Source organism: Grampus griseus (genome assembly GCF_964374135.1).
Source record: "Grampus griseus genome assembly, chromosome: 1".
Classification (NCBI taxonomy): Eukaryota; Metazoa; Chordata; class Mammalia; order Artiodactyla; family Delphinidae; genus Grampus; species Grampus griseus.
Genome location: NC_139017.1, coordinates 61,559,710 through 61,577,985, shown reverse-complemented (window position 1 = coordinate 61,577,985; position 18,276 = coordinate 61,559,710). Strand labels below are relative to the sequence as shown.

At 38.4% G+C, this 18,276-nt stretch overlaps 1 protein-coding gene across 10 annotated transcripts in view; it reads right to left on the bottom strand.

The window, feature by feature from the left end:
* ZC3H11A (zinc finger CCCH-type containing 11A) overlaps positions 1–13,880 on the bottom strand; it is a 40,639-nt gene extending 26,759 nt beyond the window's left edge. For 3 of the 10 annotated variants that reach the window (XM_082659743.1, XM_082659742.1, XM_082659744.1), the window contains exons 1-4: positions 13,736–13,875; positions 6,460–7,915; positions 1,753–1,951; positions 548–667 (exon numbers count right to left, since the gene is read on the bottom strand). In XM_082659743.1, coding sequence (XP_082515869.1) covers positions 548–667; positions 1,753–1,806 — 174 coding nt within the window. In that variant the 5' untranslated portion in view covers positions 1,807–1,951; positions 6,460–7,915; positions 13,736–13,875. Of the gene's footprint in view, positions 1–547; positions 668–1,752; positions 1,952–6,459; positions 13,031–13,735 lie in introns of those variants that run through there. The other 7 variants (XM_082659740.1, XM_082659738.1, XM_082659739.1 and 4 more) reach the window with 7 other exon arrangements.
* Between the last annotated feature and the right edge of the window lie 4,396 nt (positions 13,881–18,276).

The window sequence follows — 18,276 nt, the reverse complement described above, 5'->3', positions numbered from 1 at the left end:
CTGGACTCACTCCTACTGCAATAAAGGACATCACTAGTACAATGGCAAAACTTGAATGGGATCTGAGGATTCAATGAAAATAATACATATATGTTAATTTTCTAATTTTGATGGTTGTATCACAGTTATGGAAGACAGTATCTTTCTTGTTTGTAGGAAACAGTCATGAAAGTATTTGGAAGTGATAGGAAATGTCAGTAATTTACCCCTAAATGGCTTAGAAGAAAGTTTTATAATACTGTACTTGCAAGTTTTCTCTAAGTTCAGATTGCTTTAAAATAAACATAGAAATATAAATACCCCCCAAATATACATATATAATTTTTACACTTTGGACAGATTACCAAACTACCTTTAAGAAATATGATACCAATTCATACCATATAACATCTAGATATTAAGTGAACATTTTAATGAGAGAAATTTCAGTAGGTCATTAAAAAAATTTAACTCACATGTTATATGAAATGTTGTTTTTTACCCCCATATTTTTTATTGGCCCATTAGGACACAAGACTACTTACTATAATACAAACTGAAAACTTACATCAATCTCCATGTGCCGAAACCTGCACACCTGTCGAAAACAGCGCCCTTCCTGCCATAATGTGCAAACAGTTTCATTCCCTAATGCAGCTTCACAGTGACGGAATGGACAGCTGTCACCCTGTAAACAAGAGAATAATACAGAAAAGAACTGTGGTACCAAACTAGATCCCAGGCAAAATGTTCACTGTACATTTCTTGGTATCTAGACAAACACAAAGCAGTAAGGAGAGACAGGTAAAGTAGAAAACAACTGGGATGAGATGACACGAACAATGTGAGGTCAACAAATTTTTAATTTCCTAAAACCTATTTCTTGACAGCATCCTACATCTGATCTGACAACATGAATGACACAAGCTGAGAGACGGGCCTGAAAAAGACAAATGGTAGTATTAGGTACTGTTTAAAAATATATTTTACTGTTAATCTTCAAAACCATTTCATACATCCTGACTTGTGTAACTAGTTTTTAATGGAAAATCAGAAAGTTAATAGATTAGAATTTAAGTATAATTCCATACTTCACTATGTATTTCATACAACGTTAATATCTGAAACAAAATGCTACTGTTGTGCAACTTGCTATATAAAATCAAAGCTTTGCTCAAAACTGACAATTTTAAACATAGCACCAATATGATTTAAGAAACATTTTTGAAAAAAAATACACATGCATAGAATTAGTCATAAAAGAACAACAGAAAACAGCAGACAGATCTAAATGGAGCTATAGAAGAATCAAGCTGAAAAACAGGAAGCTCTGACAAAGAAAAAGCAATAAAGCTGCAAAAGCTTATTTAGAAAATGGCTTTAGTATTCAGCAGGAAATCTTAAGCAAGAAGTCAAATTCAACCCACCCATTCATTTAACACAAAGTAAATAAAAGCAAAGTTGGCCAGCCACAGTTAAAGTGTTCCTAATTCCGAAAGCACCCTGAACAGATTAATTACAGCTAGAAGAACACTGAATGATGATTAAATGCTATGAACCTTTTTATTTTTGGAGAATATGGAGAACATAAAATGAAGAGAAAAAAATGATGAAGAACGAATTCCCTTAGGAATGCTACCCTTTACTAAAAACTGACAGCAGATAATAAATAGCTGAGCAAAACACAGAGACAACTTGGTATATTGGGAAAATCTTATCCAATTTTATTAGGGAAATCATAGAAAGAAATGATTTAGAGATGCCAATTCTTACTTTAGTACATGTAGAATAGAAAAAAAAATAGCAGTCTTCTCCTTGATTAGGCATGCTGAGTAGATCCTCAGATGAGAAGTGGCTTCTTGAAAACAAGCCACTGCTTCCTCAAGGCGAGGACCAGCTCCAAGTCCTCTTGATATGGGTTTAATCTTCCAAAAGACAACTCAATCACAGAAATTGTCTTTTAAACGTAATCCTAAAATGAGAAGTCAATGAACGAAAGTATTTCAGGTAAATTCTTCCAACTTTCTCCTCCAAATCACCTTGACCAATGAGATCACATTGTTAAAACCAAACTTTAATTGTATTAGTATGTCTATATTGCCTATAACAGAGCCTTATGAAAACTGATTCACATTTTATTCTGATGTGAAAGTTGTACATTCTCATCTACAATGTAAAAGTTTTGTTAAGAATAGTCATGCTTCTTTCTTTTGCACTCTCTATGGTGCTTCAGCATAACCTAGGTAAGCACTGCACGCTCAATAAATGATCTGCAGTTTAGATTATTAATGGGACTTGGATTATTTTACACAAGATAATTTGCTAAATCTACATTTCTGACAAACCAGATTTTTTTTCATCTAACAGAAGTTCCAATATTTTCACAAGCATTTTTGTTATTTCAAAAGTATATAATTATAAGTATGTGGGAAAAACTGTCTCACTAGAAAAATTGGTGAAACAATTACTCCTGAAAAATCTGTAGAGCTAATAGCTAATATAATTAAGATGGACAAAGAGCTGCACACCAATTGCAAACAAGGAGCAAAAGAAGTTCTCAGGGCTTGACCCATAAAATAGTGCTTATGCAAAATGACCAATATTCCCTCCCGCCTCAGTCCTTGCCATACCCTGGCCCCCTGCACTAAAGGGTTCAAGAAAGAAAGCTTCTAGAGAAGTAAAAATACATGACAAGAGCACAAGCCAGAATTTGGAAGGGGTTTCTACAAACTCCTACATCAGAAGATCAGGTTTCAGAAACACTGATCTAGGGACTTCCCTGGTGGTCCAGCGGTTAAGACTCTGTGCTTCCCCTGCACAGGGCGTGTAGTCGATAGGGGAAGTTCTGCATGCTGAGAGGTGCGGCCAGAAACAACAACAACAACAACAGAAACACTGAGCTACAATTTGAAATCAGCTGAATCAAATTCCTTCATATTTCCTACTAACAATTCCTAATCCAAGAACAGCAGGCCATGACAAAAACCAGCCTTTAAGTCAGCAACCAAGGTTAGAAGAGTTATGTTACTAAACATACCTTCAAAATGTACATACCCTATGACTTCCAATTCCATTTCTAGAATTTATCCTGAGATTAAAATTCAACAAATATGCAAAATAATAGTGCATAAGAAAGTTCATCACCATCTTCTTCTAACAATGGAAAACCACTGAGAAACCTAAATGTTCAAAAACCGATGCATCTATAAGCCAAGGAATGACACGGATTGCCAGCAAACACCAGAAGCTAGAAGAAGCAAGGAAGGATCATTTCCCTACAGGTTTCAGAGAGAGCATGACCCTGCCAACACCTTTTCAGACTTCTGGACTCCATAACTGTGAGATAATAAATTCCTGTTGCTTTAAGACACCCAGTTTGTGGTACTTTGTAATGGAAGTCCTAGGAAACTAACACAGATTACAAATACAGTCAACTAAACTTTGACAAAGGAGCAAGGCAATGTCAATGGAGAAAGGATAGTCTTTTCAATAAACACTCCTGGAAGAAGTGGACAAAAGATTGAAACAGACACCTCACCAAAGAAAACATACAGATGACAAACAAGCATATGAAAAGATACTCAACATCACAGGGAATTGCAAATTCCTTTTAGAAGAGCTAAAATCCAAAAACATACCACCAAATGCTGGTGAAGATGAGTAGCAGGAAGAAGTCTAGAAGAACACGGACCAAAATGTTAGCAGTAGTTACGGCTATGGTAGTAGAATTACAGGTGGCTACTGATTATTTTGTTTTATGCTGAGAATAACATTAAGTTTTCTAATATAATGCAACACAGACATAAAAAATTTAAGTTTGCCCTAACTGACCTGACCATCACTGATCCACGAAGGACTGGACCTTTAATAGCACCTCACCAATCCACTACCAGGATTCCTCTGACCGCAAACACAGGGAATGCATTCCACCTTGTAGGGTACACCAAAAGGTAACTTTAAAAATTGGGGGGGAGGGGGACGTCCCTGGTGGTCCAGTGGTTAAGACTCCACGCTCCCAATGCAGGGGGCCCAAGTCCGATCCCTGGTCAGGGAACTAGATCCCACATGCTGCAACTAAGACCCAGTGTGGCCAAATAAATAAATAAATATTTAAAAACTGGCAGGAGAGGGGCTTCCCTGGTGGCGCAGTGGTTGAGAATCTGCCTGCCGATGCAGGGGACACGGGTTCGTGCCCTGGTCCGGGAAGATCCCACATGCTGCAGAGCAACTAAGCCCGTGAGCTACAACTACTGAGCCTGCACTCTAAAGCCCGTGAGTCACAACTACTGAAGCCTGCTCACCTAGAGCCTATGCTCCGCAGCAAGAGAAGCCACCGCAATGAGAAGCCCGCACACAGCAACAAAGACCCAATGTAGCCAGAAATAAATAAAATAAATTTTTTAAAGAAAATAACATGATCAAAGAGGGTTTATTCCAGGACAAAAAATGGTTTAATACTGAGAAATTCATTACATTAATAGAATAAAGGGGGGCTAAAAACAGAAACTCTATGGTATCTTAAGATTTCAAAAACAGAAAAACGGTGGAAAATAAAGATTGAAAATTATAATTTTTTAAAGTTAAAATGGCTTAACAAAAAAGAAAGCTACAACACAACATCTACTCCCAGTAAAAACTCTTTGTAAATTACAAGGAACCTCCTTAGCATGAATGTACTAATTCATCAGAAACTATCAACACATGAGACATGGTAAAACACTAGAGGTAAAGCACTCAAGGCAAAAAAAAAAAAAAAAAAAAGGCAAAAAAAAAAGTCTCGCCGTCTGCACCATCATTCAACACTGTTCCAGAGTCCAGTATACGCAATAAGGAAAAAAAAGTATAAAGATTAGAAAGGATGAGGCAAAAAATTTAGTATCTGCACATTATATGCTTGCAAACTATAAAATCTAACCATCAACTAAAGAAATTTAAAATAAGATATTTAAAAGATCAATAAATTTCCTGTGCCAGCAACAATCATTCAGATAATAACATTGAATGCAATTCAATTCAAAATCTCAGTGATACTTTATTTTTACTGGAACTTGACAGACTGCAAAACAACCTAGAGTAACTGAGAAAAATAAAGAAAATCTTAAAAAGAATGAGAGGCCTTGCGCTTCCTGATATTATCATAGATGTAAAAGATAACATTTAAATGTAATATTGGCAAATAAATGAGTACAAGATTAACAGAATCCAAGCAATTTCTGGAAAAGGTGGCATTTGAAATTAACCAAAAAAATTAGCTACCCATTTGAAAAAAACAATTACTACTTCATACAAAAAGGTTCCAAGGGAATAAAAGCAAGCATGGCAAAGAGGCTTTAGCTCACTAAAAGCACTATATAAGATTCTAAATTTGTAACTATGCTGAACAAAAAAACAAGCAATATTTGACAATGCTTAATGGGAGGAAGAGAGGCAATGTCATATAATTACAATCCTTAGACTACTTTTTTGGGGGGGGGGGTTCGCGGGCCCCTCACTGTTGTGCCCTCTCCCGTCGCGGAGCACAGGCTCTGGACGCGCAGGCTCAGCGGCCATGGCTCATGGGCGTAGCCGCTCCGCGGCATGTGGGATCTTCGAGGACCGGGGCACGAACCCGTGTCCCCTGCATCGGCAGGCGGACTCTCAAACACTGCGCCACCAGGGAAGCCCAGATTACATTTTTAATATAAAATATATAACCACCCAAGTACTGGAAAAAAAAAATGCATGCTATTTTTTTTATAAGCTCAGGATGAAAAACACCTGTCCTTAACATGACACCAAAATTACAAACCTTAATAAAACTGATGGATTTCACTACATAAAATGAAAAACATTCATATAGCAAAAGGTTTACCAGCAACATGGCCAAAGATTAATATCTTCACTAAAAGGGATGTGTTAAGAACTTTTAAAAATCAAAAAGACTTCATTAATTCAGTAGATTGGTATAATCTCTTTAGGAATTTTAACAATTCTACAAATTCGCATCTAAGAAGTGGTTCAAAGAAATAGTTCACATATATGTGTGTACAGAGCTGTTTTTGGATGCAGGGCTTTTTTGTTTTTAATGGCAAAAACCCAAATGTCTACCAATCAGGGATACATATATTATGGCACATCCATCCATACAAAGGAACACTATGTAGTCATTAGAAAAAGGTGAGGCAGAGCTATGTGTATGGACACTGAACTATGCCACGATAAACTATTAACAGTGCTTTTCTCTGAGGAGGTGGAATTACAGGAAGAGTCCACCTTGTTTATATTGTTTTTACCTTTTTTATAATGTGCATATATTATCAAAAAAAGAGGGGGTAGGGATATTTCCCTCAAAAAAACTAAAAACTCATGAACAATTACAAGAAAAAAATGTGTTGACAATATTTTTTTGATTTTCTTACTGATTCAGGAAAATTATGCCTTAAATTACAAAAATGTTCACTCCTTTAATCAGGGAAAAAAAGAACACATCTCCACACTTACATTATTAGCTGGTTGCTCTCAGCAGCAATGTCTGTGTCTTCACTGAGTTCCAATCTATTACGCCTGTAGGTCGAACCAACACTCAATCCATGAATTAATAATAATGAGGCAGAAAGAATTTTCCTCCTCACATTGCCAAGGAAACCTCTCAGCCACAATTCAAACACAGGGCGTGTTTTTAAAACATCTCCCAACTACTGAGAGATTTAAGTCCATTCAAACAACCTTTGTCAAACTGGAGACAGCTAGGGTTAGTTATCTCCTCAACAAAAAAACAACAAAAAAGAGTTCATATAAAGATGAACTTGAGATTCAAAGAATTATTAAAAAAAAAAAAAAGATCCATCTTCCATAGCCGAACAATTAATTTAAAAAGAAAAAAGAAAAAGAAAAAGAACACCAAAATTCAATAAGATCCAATTTCTGGTCTTCAAGATTTCTTCACCTATTAAGAAAAAAACAGAAACCTTCCCCCATCTTTATTATCTGTATAATAAAAACATACTTGTATGTAAAAATATAAAGTGTTTTATGTATAATATACATATACATATATACTAACTGGCTTATACACACACACACACACACATACACAAATGTGTAGAAATAAAACATTTGGGTAAGTTTTCCCTTTTAAAATATACTACAAAAGCTTTTAAATTTGGGTTCATTATAAAAATAGTGAACTTCCTCTTCTACCAAAGTATCATGAAGTATATTAATATGTTACACTAAATTTTGCCCAGCCCACAAAATAAAGATGAAGGGAAATCCTTACACATATATCGATGTGTACAATGTGGATGTATATATATCATCACATCATCTTTTATCACCTTCAGGGAGTGTTTAACCAAAAAAGATAGAAATGTATAGTTATGGAGTAACTACAGAGCGGTGCAGCAAGCTGTAGAAGGCAGAGCAGCATTACAGTCATCCTGAACTGGCACTGTCAAAATTACAGAAAGCTTCTATCTAATAAGGGAAGATGTTTTCCTTCTGTTATAGCAACACCAGTGTCACCGGCATGACATTCAATGGTGGCCCTGCAAAGGCTTGCTTATGCAGCCTAGTTCCAAATTCTTTACTAGTGATGGCTTCAACTAAAGACTTTATAATTATCCATTTACTCCAGTTAGTAAAAGGGTAAACTTTTGGAGTTGAAATTTCATTTCACAATGGTACATTTACCATTTAAGAATTTCAAAAAAACGAAAAACAAAAACAAAAAACAATTTTGATACATAGAAATGAGTTCTAAATTTTGAACCAGCCCAGTAACAAAGCAATTTTGATTCTCACGTAATAAATACTACATAATTTCTAGGCTAAATCTTGCCAAATACTACCCAAGACAAAACTAAAATCAAAACTTAAAAAAAAGTGGACACCTTTTACTCACACTTAATACTAGTCAATTTTCCAGGAAATTTTTGGGCAGGGAATATCCCCAAATCTAAAATGAAAAAAAGGAAAAATTGGGATCTTACATTAGTTATTCAGTCTGAAACTTTTAATAGACTTTTACTAAAAGTCATCATTTATGGCCTCCCACTCAATCACAAAAACATACTTCCAGAGTGGAAAGGGACAAGATCAATTGAGATCAATTCTCTCATTTTACCAGTGAGGCAATGATTCCTAACACATGAAAATATTGACTGCTTATTTTTAAATAAGAATTAAGGCCAAAATAACCTCATAGTTAAGAATACAGTATTATGGATCATTCAGTATAATTTTTAAATGACATTTAAGATCACTTAAATTCAGAGAAACATTCTGTGGGAAAGGGATACTGGTTTGTCACAGTATACTCATGGGGCTTTCATTCCAATTTCCATTCAATCTTTTTCAATTCTGTAAACTTTTTGTCATTTACCCATAAATAATATAAAAGTAGCTAATCTTTGTTTTTACAATAAAAGTTAAAAAGGGCAATTCAAAGACTAAAAGTAATTTCTTCCTAATTGTTTTCTAATGTTTCCTCTCTATATAGACCCAATCTTAAATATAAAGGGCAACTCTATCACACTCAGTAAGTTGAAATTATAACGCTGACCAGTATGAGGAGGCAATTAGGAATTCCTAAATATAAAACAATTTTGTGAACTTTGTTTTTGCCAAGCTGTAAGTATGAATCAGGGTTTTTAAAGAAATAGAAAAATGGTGGTGATGGGGAGAGATACCAGTTTAGTATGCTTTTTCTCTATTTCATTGGTTTCAGAGCAATCAAACCTCCCAGGTTGAGAGAAATTTTTACTTAAAACCAATTACTAGTTCAATCTACCAGCCAGAAATAGCCTAAGGCTTTTCAATGCTGCACTATATTTTTTTAATTAAAAAAGTCTTTTTTTCTCTCAATTGGTATAAACAAAATTTCAAGTGACAGCTACACTGAGTTACTACTATGAAATCTTTAATCTTCACTTTGTCAACATTATATTACCCCTGAGGAATTTTCAGCCCTTTCTGTGTTTTCAGGTTTCCCCAGATTGTGCATAAAGAATAATTAGTATAACTGTATACAACAATTAGAGCAATTAGGACACAGTAACATAGCAATAAGTTGCCCATTTTAAATGGAGAAAGGAAAAAGAAATTAAGATAATATTTCTTTTTCATTGCTTTGAATAACTTCATTCTCAGGATCCCAGCTCAGAACCAATGAAGAATAATCATAGTTAACATTTTTCAAGTTCATTTTCAGAAACATCAGCTGTTCTATATTGTCAAAGTCCAGGCTCATGATCTGCTTTGGATGAAAGTGGCTATTTGCAGTAAAGATACATTCAGACTGCCAACTACATATGGGGCAGCTCAGATACTGAATGGCAACTTGGGTCAAAGCTGGCCATACGCTCACCTTCTTCTGCCAGTAAATCAAAGGGTCATCACCTCCTGAGGTCTCTGAATACTTCTCTTTGAAGTATTCATCCACTACTGCCATAGCAGAAGGAAACATGAAGCTTTTGCCTCCAATGGCAACATTATCTGCAGCTGAACTATCAACAGACCCTGAACTGGAGGTGCCTTCTCTTATAGATGAGGTAAATGAATCAGCTCCTACTATGGCTGAGGAACCAGAAGCTTCTGAAGTTGCAATATGGCAGACCTCTGATGAAGATTCCATATAGTTACAAACTTCTTCTGCAAGGATCTGCTTGTAAGTTTCCAAATGTGCACCTTGAGGGAAAAAGTCTTCCAAACTGTTTTTAAAGCAAGGGTCTAACAAAGTAGCCAAGATACAGGGCTTGGATTTGAGCATGGCACTTAATAGGGTATCAGTTTCAAGTTTCAGAGATAAACTGTCTACCAGATTGAGGGCCTGAGTAATACCTCTAACTTGAAAATCTTCTCTGAGTTTCTGCAGGGAAAGGAGTAGATGATGGATTAGGGGTAGCACCTGATTCAATCCTGTGGTCTTCACACTCACTTTCTGGGTGGCCTCCTCAAATGGTTTAAGAATATCACAAACATACGTCATTAGAGTCCACTGAAGGGAGGTGAGCACAACTCCACTGGCTCTACCAAGACTATGGTGAACTGAGTAACAATGCTCCAAGAGCCATTTTAACATATAAAAGGTAGAAATCCAATGGCCAGCTTCATCCTGCTTCAAATTTTTCCATGGAAGTTGGTGATCATTTTGGAATTCTTGTAGTATCTGACGGGCCTTGACTGAATGACTAAAATGATGACAGGTTTTCCTAGCAGCCACTAACATGTTCTCAATGCTTTTGTGCTCACAGAAAAAGTCTTGAATGACTGTATTTAAACAATGCAGAAAGCATGGCACATGGGTAAAACCACCATCTTTGATTGCATGTACTACATTAGAAGAATTGTCAGAAACGATGAAGCTAGGGATGAGGAAATTAGGAGAAAGCCACAGACCAATCTGGTCACTTAATTCTTGTAAAATGTTGGTTATCAAACAGTCTTTGGCCAAACCTGTTACACAGAGAACTGCCCACTTTCTAAAATTGGGGATCCTGCCATTACTGGAAGAAGGTGTAGTTTGCAAAGAGACCCAGTGTACAGTCACAATGAAATAGTCAGTGGATGGGTCATGGGTCCATATGTCCACAGTCAGGTGGATCTTTTGGCTTTGAACATTCTCCAAAGTTAAGAAAATTTTTTCTCTGACCCAATCATATAATTGAGGCACAGCCTTAGTGAAAAAGTAAGTTTCAGATGGTAACCTATAGTCAGGGGCCACAATCTGCATGAACCTCTGAAAGGCTGGAGTTGAGAAATAGTTGTAAGGATGCATATCTTCCACAATCATTTGAATAATTGCTTGACTTATTTGACTTGAGGTTGAATTTTCACAATATGTTGTTTCTTGTTCCTGTGCATGCATTAGAGTGTCTTGCTCTGCAACAGGAATAGGACTCTCAGATCTTCTATTTTCAACCTCTAATACAGGAGGTTCATCTGAATCAGAGTCACTAAGGTCCTCAGCTGTTACATCCTGGCTGCCTGTAGACTTCTCTCCAGGCAAAGTATCACTCAAGAGATCATTTCTCTCAGTCTCAGCTTCATCTAATCCATTTCCAACTGCACCACTGTCTTTGTTGGCAACTGCCCAATGGATGGGATGTGTGGCCTGCAGGTGTCGTTGAAGTGTCGAAGTTCCTAAGTGAGAACCCGGCCTACCCCGGCTCACACTTCTTTTACATATATTACAGACAGCTCTTGAGATGTGCTGAGGATCAGTATAGAAAAAATTCCAAACTGCAGATGTCTTGGCTCTTGTTCCAGGAATTAAGGCATGCTTGACAATGTTACTTTTGATGAGAAATCTCCCTCTTTCTGCCTTCAGGGCATCAGATACTGATTTATCACGTTTCTTTCCCATTCCATTATTATCCAATGGATCAGTAGGGATATATTCAAAGCTTCCACTGCTTCCCGCGGAAGAGGGAGATAAAGGTACATCCAAAGTAAAATCCTCCTCCCCACTAGTAACTCCAAATTTGTTTGCCCTGGTCCAGTGAGGTGAATGCCTTGCCTGCAGATGTCGCTGAAGAGTAGATGTCCCAAGATGGCTACCTGGTTTACCCCTGCTAACACTTTTTTCACAGAGGTTACAAATAGCCCGCCAGGTGTACTGGGGGTCAACATGAAAGAAGTGCCACACGATGGAGGTCTTGGCTCTAGTACTAGGTAAATAGATCTGTTTTTCTATATTGCTCTCAAAAAGACTTTCTTCATCCTGCTCAGGGGCATTGGAAGCCAACAAAGCAGGGGCATCTGCAACTGGCCTCCCAGATACCAAATCCTTACTAAACTTTTTCGCAAGGATCAGTTTCTTTCGTCGTCTTTTCCCCTTAATTCGCAAACCCTTCTTTCTTTTCTTTTTCGCGGGCAATTTTGCCTCTTTATCCAGTCCTTCTGCCACCATCTTTCCCTCTACCACGTCTTCATCTGTATTAGACGTAATAGGAACACATCCCAGAATCCCAGCACCACTAAAAGTGCTACATCTTCTGCCAGGAGAGAGTGAGGAAACTGGTACACTTAAGGTACATACACTCATTCTTTTTATGTCTCTGAAATTCGTACCAGAATCTATTGGTGGGTTTACTCCTCAAACAGATATACAGCTGTTCCTCTCTACTTGCATTACCTTTTCTCCAATTTCTATGGGGAGTCAAATTCCCGTTGGACCAATGACTTCCAAACCAGGTTATTTTTGGAGGAAAAATGACAGCAATGGAGAACATTCCCAAACGCTTTCACAGAGGGCTTTAAGATCCCTTCCAACTTTCTGAGTTCTGAATTCAAACAGTCCAATTTACTCATGTTACAGGAAAAAGAACTGAGGCCTACTTTCCCAGAGTAATAGAGTTGATCAGTAGCAGCTAGAAACCAGGTCTTCCAAATCCCAGGTTCATGTTCTTTCTGCTTCAAGAACTATACCTGCTTGAAATGTCTTCAGTTTTTAAAATATGTATTTTGTATGCTGCCTCATGATAGCAACATCAATTTCCCTTAATTCTGAAGTTAATTATTCTCAGTAAATTTCATTTAAACAAAAACATAGTGCATCATTCAACATTCATCGTTTAGGACTGTGATTTGGCAATAAAACCCAAAATGTCAATTCTGGAAAGCTAAATCAGACTCCACATACTGGTCATTAACAGCAAATTCTAGTTGAGGCCTTTCAACTCTAATTAAAAGTAACACAATTTTTTAAAAATGTGGGTACCTAAAAAAAATGCTTTGGGAGTAAAATTTTTAAATTTTACTCAGAAGCTGAATTTTCAATTTACTGTTCGTATGGAGAGTTAATCCATGCTTGGTTTTCAAACATTTTTAGTCTGGAGAGGCATTACAGCCTGTAAATGAGTAACTCCTAGGTTGGACTCTATATGAGCAGCAAAAACTGAAATATTAGCTTTAAACCACTTCCATGCCTTCTCGGTTGATCCCTCCCCTTCCCCCAATACCTACATACATTTACCCTAAAAAGCATCGCTATCACTAGTTCAGCCTCCTTCTCAAGGTCCAGAACCAAGGCCTGGAAGATGTCAACAATATGGGCCTTCCCCATAGGAATCCGCACCGATTATGGGAGTTTAGGGGGTGTTCTTCATTACGGTTTCATCAGTCCTACAAGGAGAACGGAAGTGTCCCTGTTGCTCTTGACTCCGATGCTGAGGGCGGGGAGTGGGAAGTGTAATTAAGGTAGGGAAGGGGTGTAGGATACCGGAATAAGGTCGGTGGCTTTCTGTGTGTGGAGTTTGAGAAAATCTCCCAAGTAGTGGGACCCTGGAGAGGAATGAGAGTAGGTAAAATCAGCTCCTGGCACTCAATTTGACTTAGGCAGCGGGGGTCCGCTCAACTACGGAAACTGTTGCCCCCAAAGAAAGCAATCTAGTGTCAGTTCTCCTCTGGGAGTAGGGAAACAAGTCGGCTTCCTGGGGCTGCTCCGGGCTCCTACAGTTTCACCAACACCGGATGTGGGGGAGGGGAAGAAGGTTCGTTGGGAAAAGGAGCAGGCGCCGTGGGGGTGGGGTGGGGTGAAGTGGGGTGGGGGTGGGGTGGACGGGAGCGGGAGCCTGGGGCTCCCAGCCCGCCCCGGCGACGGCAGCGGCCGGGAGGTGGGGGAGGGGGTCGTTACCGCGGGGCCGAAGGACCCGCTCTGACTTCCCGGGCTAGGCCGCGACCCAGGGGCGAGGGGAGGCCGTGGCCACTCCCCTCGCCCTCTCCCCCACCTCCCCGGCCCCAAGCCACCCGGGAAGCAAAAAACGGGTCTAGTTACCAGAGAACAGAAACTTTACCGAACCGTCGACACTATCCCCGACTCCCGTTTGCTGCCACGTCTTTCTTCTTTCTTAGCCGCTGCCGCCCGCCGTCCTCTCAGCAGCAACACCAGCAGAAACCCAACACTGCCAGAGTCAAAGATGGCGCCCAGCTACAGGCTCAGCTCTAAGACCCGGCCACTAAAAGTGCCAGCACGACGCAAAGCGCAAAGGTTCTGGGAGATGTAGTTTCCTCTATGAGGCGCGGCTTAAGATGGCTTCCCCGGGTAAGAGAGGGTCACGTGAGAGGAGAGGCGATAAACTCGTGGCGTCCCTTCCTTTCTAAAGCACGCGTTTTAGAAAGTTACGGGTGTTTTGAAACCGTCTTTGATTTAAAAAAATTTTTTTAATCAAATTCACGTAATAAGCGAGGAAATCGCGAGAATTGTCTCTACCAGACAGTGGGCGCTCAGTTTATTCTCACCAGTGTTTGCTTAATGAATAAATCGTCCAAATCCTGTGTTAATTTGATTTAGAAATAAACTACTTTTTTCTTGCAATGTTGAAGGATTTGTGCATTTATTTTTATTTGAAGAAGTGAAATGGGTTTGAGGGAAGTTTCTTTTATTTCTTAAAACAAATTTTCGTTTTGGAAAAACAATTCATGCTCATTAAGAAGTTGACAAGGATTGAGACGTGAAAAGGAAAAAGATCACTTGCCTACCCACTTCATTATTGATATTAGCCTGTATTTTCCCACTTGAATGTCTTTCCTTTTTTTCCCCGATTATAAAGTAATGCATGAGTTTTTTTTAAAGGTAATAATAGAGAAATGTAAACGTAGAAAGTTTAAATCTGCGTTAACCTCATTCCTGAGAAATAATCTCTCATTAATTTAACATGTATTCTTGCTAACTTTTTTGTATGCAAATAAACTTAAATATATTGCACTGATACAGCAGGAGCCCAAGATACCCCCTGGGTTATAGGCTCAACAGAACTTGGATAAAGGATCCATTTCTGCTACTAAGAAAGGATACACTTGATGGTAAAGCTGATGGGATTCCAGGCCTCTTTTATTTCCTCTTGGGCTTGTTTCCCCACCTGCCAGCCTAGTGAGAGCGTCCCAGCCAATCCAGACGGGTGAGTCTCTTCACACTTGAGCTGCTATCTCCTTTTAAAGTGAGAAGCCACAGCATTAGAATCGTAGCACCAATCCCTGTATAACATAACAATACTCTGTTGCCATGTCAACCAGCCCTACAAGTAGGTTCTTGGTAACCAGTTTCTGTCTATGCCACAACACCTAGGGTTTTTCAGTTTAACAGAAGGCTTTCCAAACAGCTGAAATGTTTTCCAGACTAGGACTTCCAAGCCGCATCCAAGACCTAATACGTAACCAAACTGTAGTTTCGGCCTCTCCCAGGATTGAAATTTTAATTTCCTGGTCAGCACTAGTGAGGCAATCTGCCTGATAAGATTCCCCCCTACCTTTCTCTAAGAAAGGGTAAATTTCCCCCAAAGAATCCACTTTTAACTTCCTTGTCCCACCTGCTTTCTGCCTGTAAAAACCTTCCATTTTATACAACTCCCTCCTTCTATTTGTTAGATGGGATGCTGCCTGGTTCATGAAACGTTGAATAAAGCCAATTTCATCTTTAAATGTACTCGGCTCAAGATTTGTTCTTTAACAATAGTTATATTTCATCAAATCTAAGGTATCATTGATTATAGCGTGCATCTTATTTTACAGGCCTCTAAGAGAAAAAACTGCCGCTTAAACTCTGACAGGCCATTGATCAGAGATATTAAAATTTGATAGGATGTTCATCTCAGAATGAATGAAATACAGTAATTTCAGGATAAGAACAGGCTAAAACTATGCATATTGCTTTGCAACTTGCTTTTTTTCTTCCACTTTACCATTTGTCTTGAGTATCTTTTAATGGTCATCAGTGCTTAGAGGCCTACCATATTCTTTTTAACAGCTCTCATACCATGGTAAGGCTGTTTTGCAGTAAATTTCACAAGTTCCTTTTTGATGGAAATAATCCTGTTTCCGTCTCCATTAGTCTCTCCCAAGGGGGAAAAGAGAAATAATGGAGTAATAGGGACACTGAAGAATGCAGAAGTTAAAAGCCTCTGGCTATTAAAAAGAGGGAGAACTAGTTAGGAAATCCTCTGAAGTCCAGGTGGGAACCCACATGGGGATCCCCCCACCCCACCCCATATATACAAACAGAATTCTCAGGGGTGGATGTGGGCTTGCCCCTTGTTTGTTAAAAGGGGATAAATTATCTAGGCCAAGGGCACAATGCCAGATTTTCCCTACTCATACCCCACCTTGATTCTAAATGAATTTCAAACAATCTTTAGACCTCTTCAGTAAGTAATTGACAAAACATTTTACCATGTGCAATGTGAGAGCAAAGGTTTTGTAGAGCCCTCTAGAAAAATAATGCAAAATTATTGAGAATTGATTCAAAAGTGAATATTTATTTAGACTAGGAAAGGAAATCACAATAAATTACACATAAAAAAATCTTGTACTATATATATTACAAACTCAAAAAAGTCATACTTTTTTTAACCAATAAACTATAATCCTCTATAATAGACTTTTCTATATATTTAGCTGCATAGTTTTTGATTGCCTCTTCATATGACAATCTTGTAATATTTCTATAAAAAGAATAAAAAATACATCAGTATTCCCTCTGGAATTTTTAATAAAAATAGTTTTATCAATGATAGTTTAGAAAAGTCTCTTATTTCACAGCTTATTGGTAAAATTGGTGAAAATTATAGATTTGTTGTCAAATTTAGGGAAACTTCCATCAAGTTTCTTACATATGTAAGCACTAAGACTTCATAGAATATTGAATTATTTAATATATTCTTGACCAGGAGAGAACAATCATTTTTGCTAGATATATTAGTTATCTATTGCTACATAATAAATTATCCCTAAATTTACTGGCTTAAAACAATGAACATTTATCACCTCACAGTTTCTGTGGGTCAGGAATTCAGGAGCAGTTTAGCTGGGTGGTTCTCGCTCAGGTTCTCTCATGAGATGGTAATCAAGTTGTTGGCCATCTCTACAAGTCATCTGAAGGCTTGACTGGGGCTAGAGGATCCATTTCCAAGCTCTCTCATATAGACCTCAGTTTCTTACCATGTGGACCTCTCCACGGGGATGCTCAGGATTTTTCCAAACATTAGTTTCTGGTTACATAAATTTCAAACCTTGTCTCTCCTCCACAATGTACATGCTACTTATATCAAGATATGACCTCTGGCCCTACAACTTTGGGTCATAATGCCAGATGAGTCTACATAGCAGGTAATAGGGGTATTGTTGAAAGCCATTTCTACACCTAAATGTCTGGCAATAACTTAACTCTAAGTGAAAGTGACTGTACACCACATAAATAAAACCCAAAATATTTGTATCCCAACTCAACTTCCTCTTAGCAGGATCCCAAAAATGTCCAACAAGGGGAAGGTATTGGAGAGAGAGTCTGAGTGAAAAGAAACAAGGATCTTAGTCATTGCTATGAAAATATCTTACTTATGGAATTTTATGATAACCACATGAGCATATTGCTAAGGCCTTGCCCAGAGCCTTGAAGGGGGCTTGTGCAAGTAGGGGGCCTGAAGGTTAAACTTCTTTAGCTTCATGTTAAATCCTCCTCTCTTGGTATAGTATGTTGACTGTGGAGCCATATGATCTAGATTCAAATCCTGGCCTGTCCCTCCTCTGAAGCTCTAGCCAACTCTGTGGGCTCCACAAGTTGGCAGTAGCCCTCTTTTTGTACTTCCCACATTAGAGAACAGAATGGGAGGGGAACTACCACATGAGTAGCTAGTCCCTTCTCTGACCCAGTGTCCATCACCACTATCCATCAACCTTCCTCTTTTTCTTCCTGCCTTTGGGTCTCAAATGTCTGACATGAGTAAGGAAATAGGAACCAACAGAGTCTCCTAGCAAGGAGCCTTGCACAGGAGTCACAAATACCTGTTAACTGCAATGGATAAATTAAAAACTTCTTGCTCTAGCTGCAAGACCAGAGCTGGTATCACTGAAATCAACCTTCCTAGGACTGCCTTCCCCTCTTCACTCCCAGTGCTTTTCTTATTTCCTTATATAGAATTTTTTCCTTGGTATTTAATTTTGGAGTGGGGTAACTGTAGTTCTGTTGGGTGATGGGTTAGTTAAGAAAAAGCAGATTAGGTTCTCATTCCCGTTTATCTTATACTAAGTATTCTTCTATGTTTAGGTTGCTGTGCTAGGCATTGTGAGGAATCCCAAATAGGCATAATATGTGGAATTGCCCATGTGGAACCTTTCCAGAAGACATGATAAACGTAAAGATAAGTAACTGCCATGTACTGTACATCAAGTGTCCAGCTACAGTTTAGACCTGGGATTACAAACTCAAATGCTTACGTGAGCCAGGCTCGTGTGTATATGAGAATGATGAGCCAGGTGTAAGAAGAAAACTCGAGGGACTTCCCTGGTGGTCCAGTGGTTAAGAATCCACCTTCCAATGCAAGG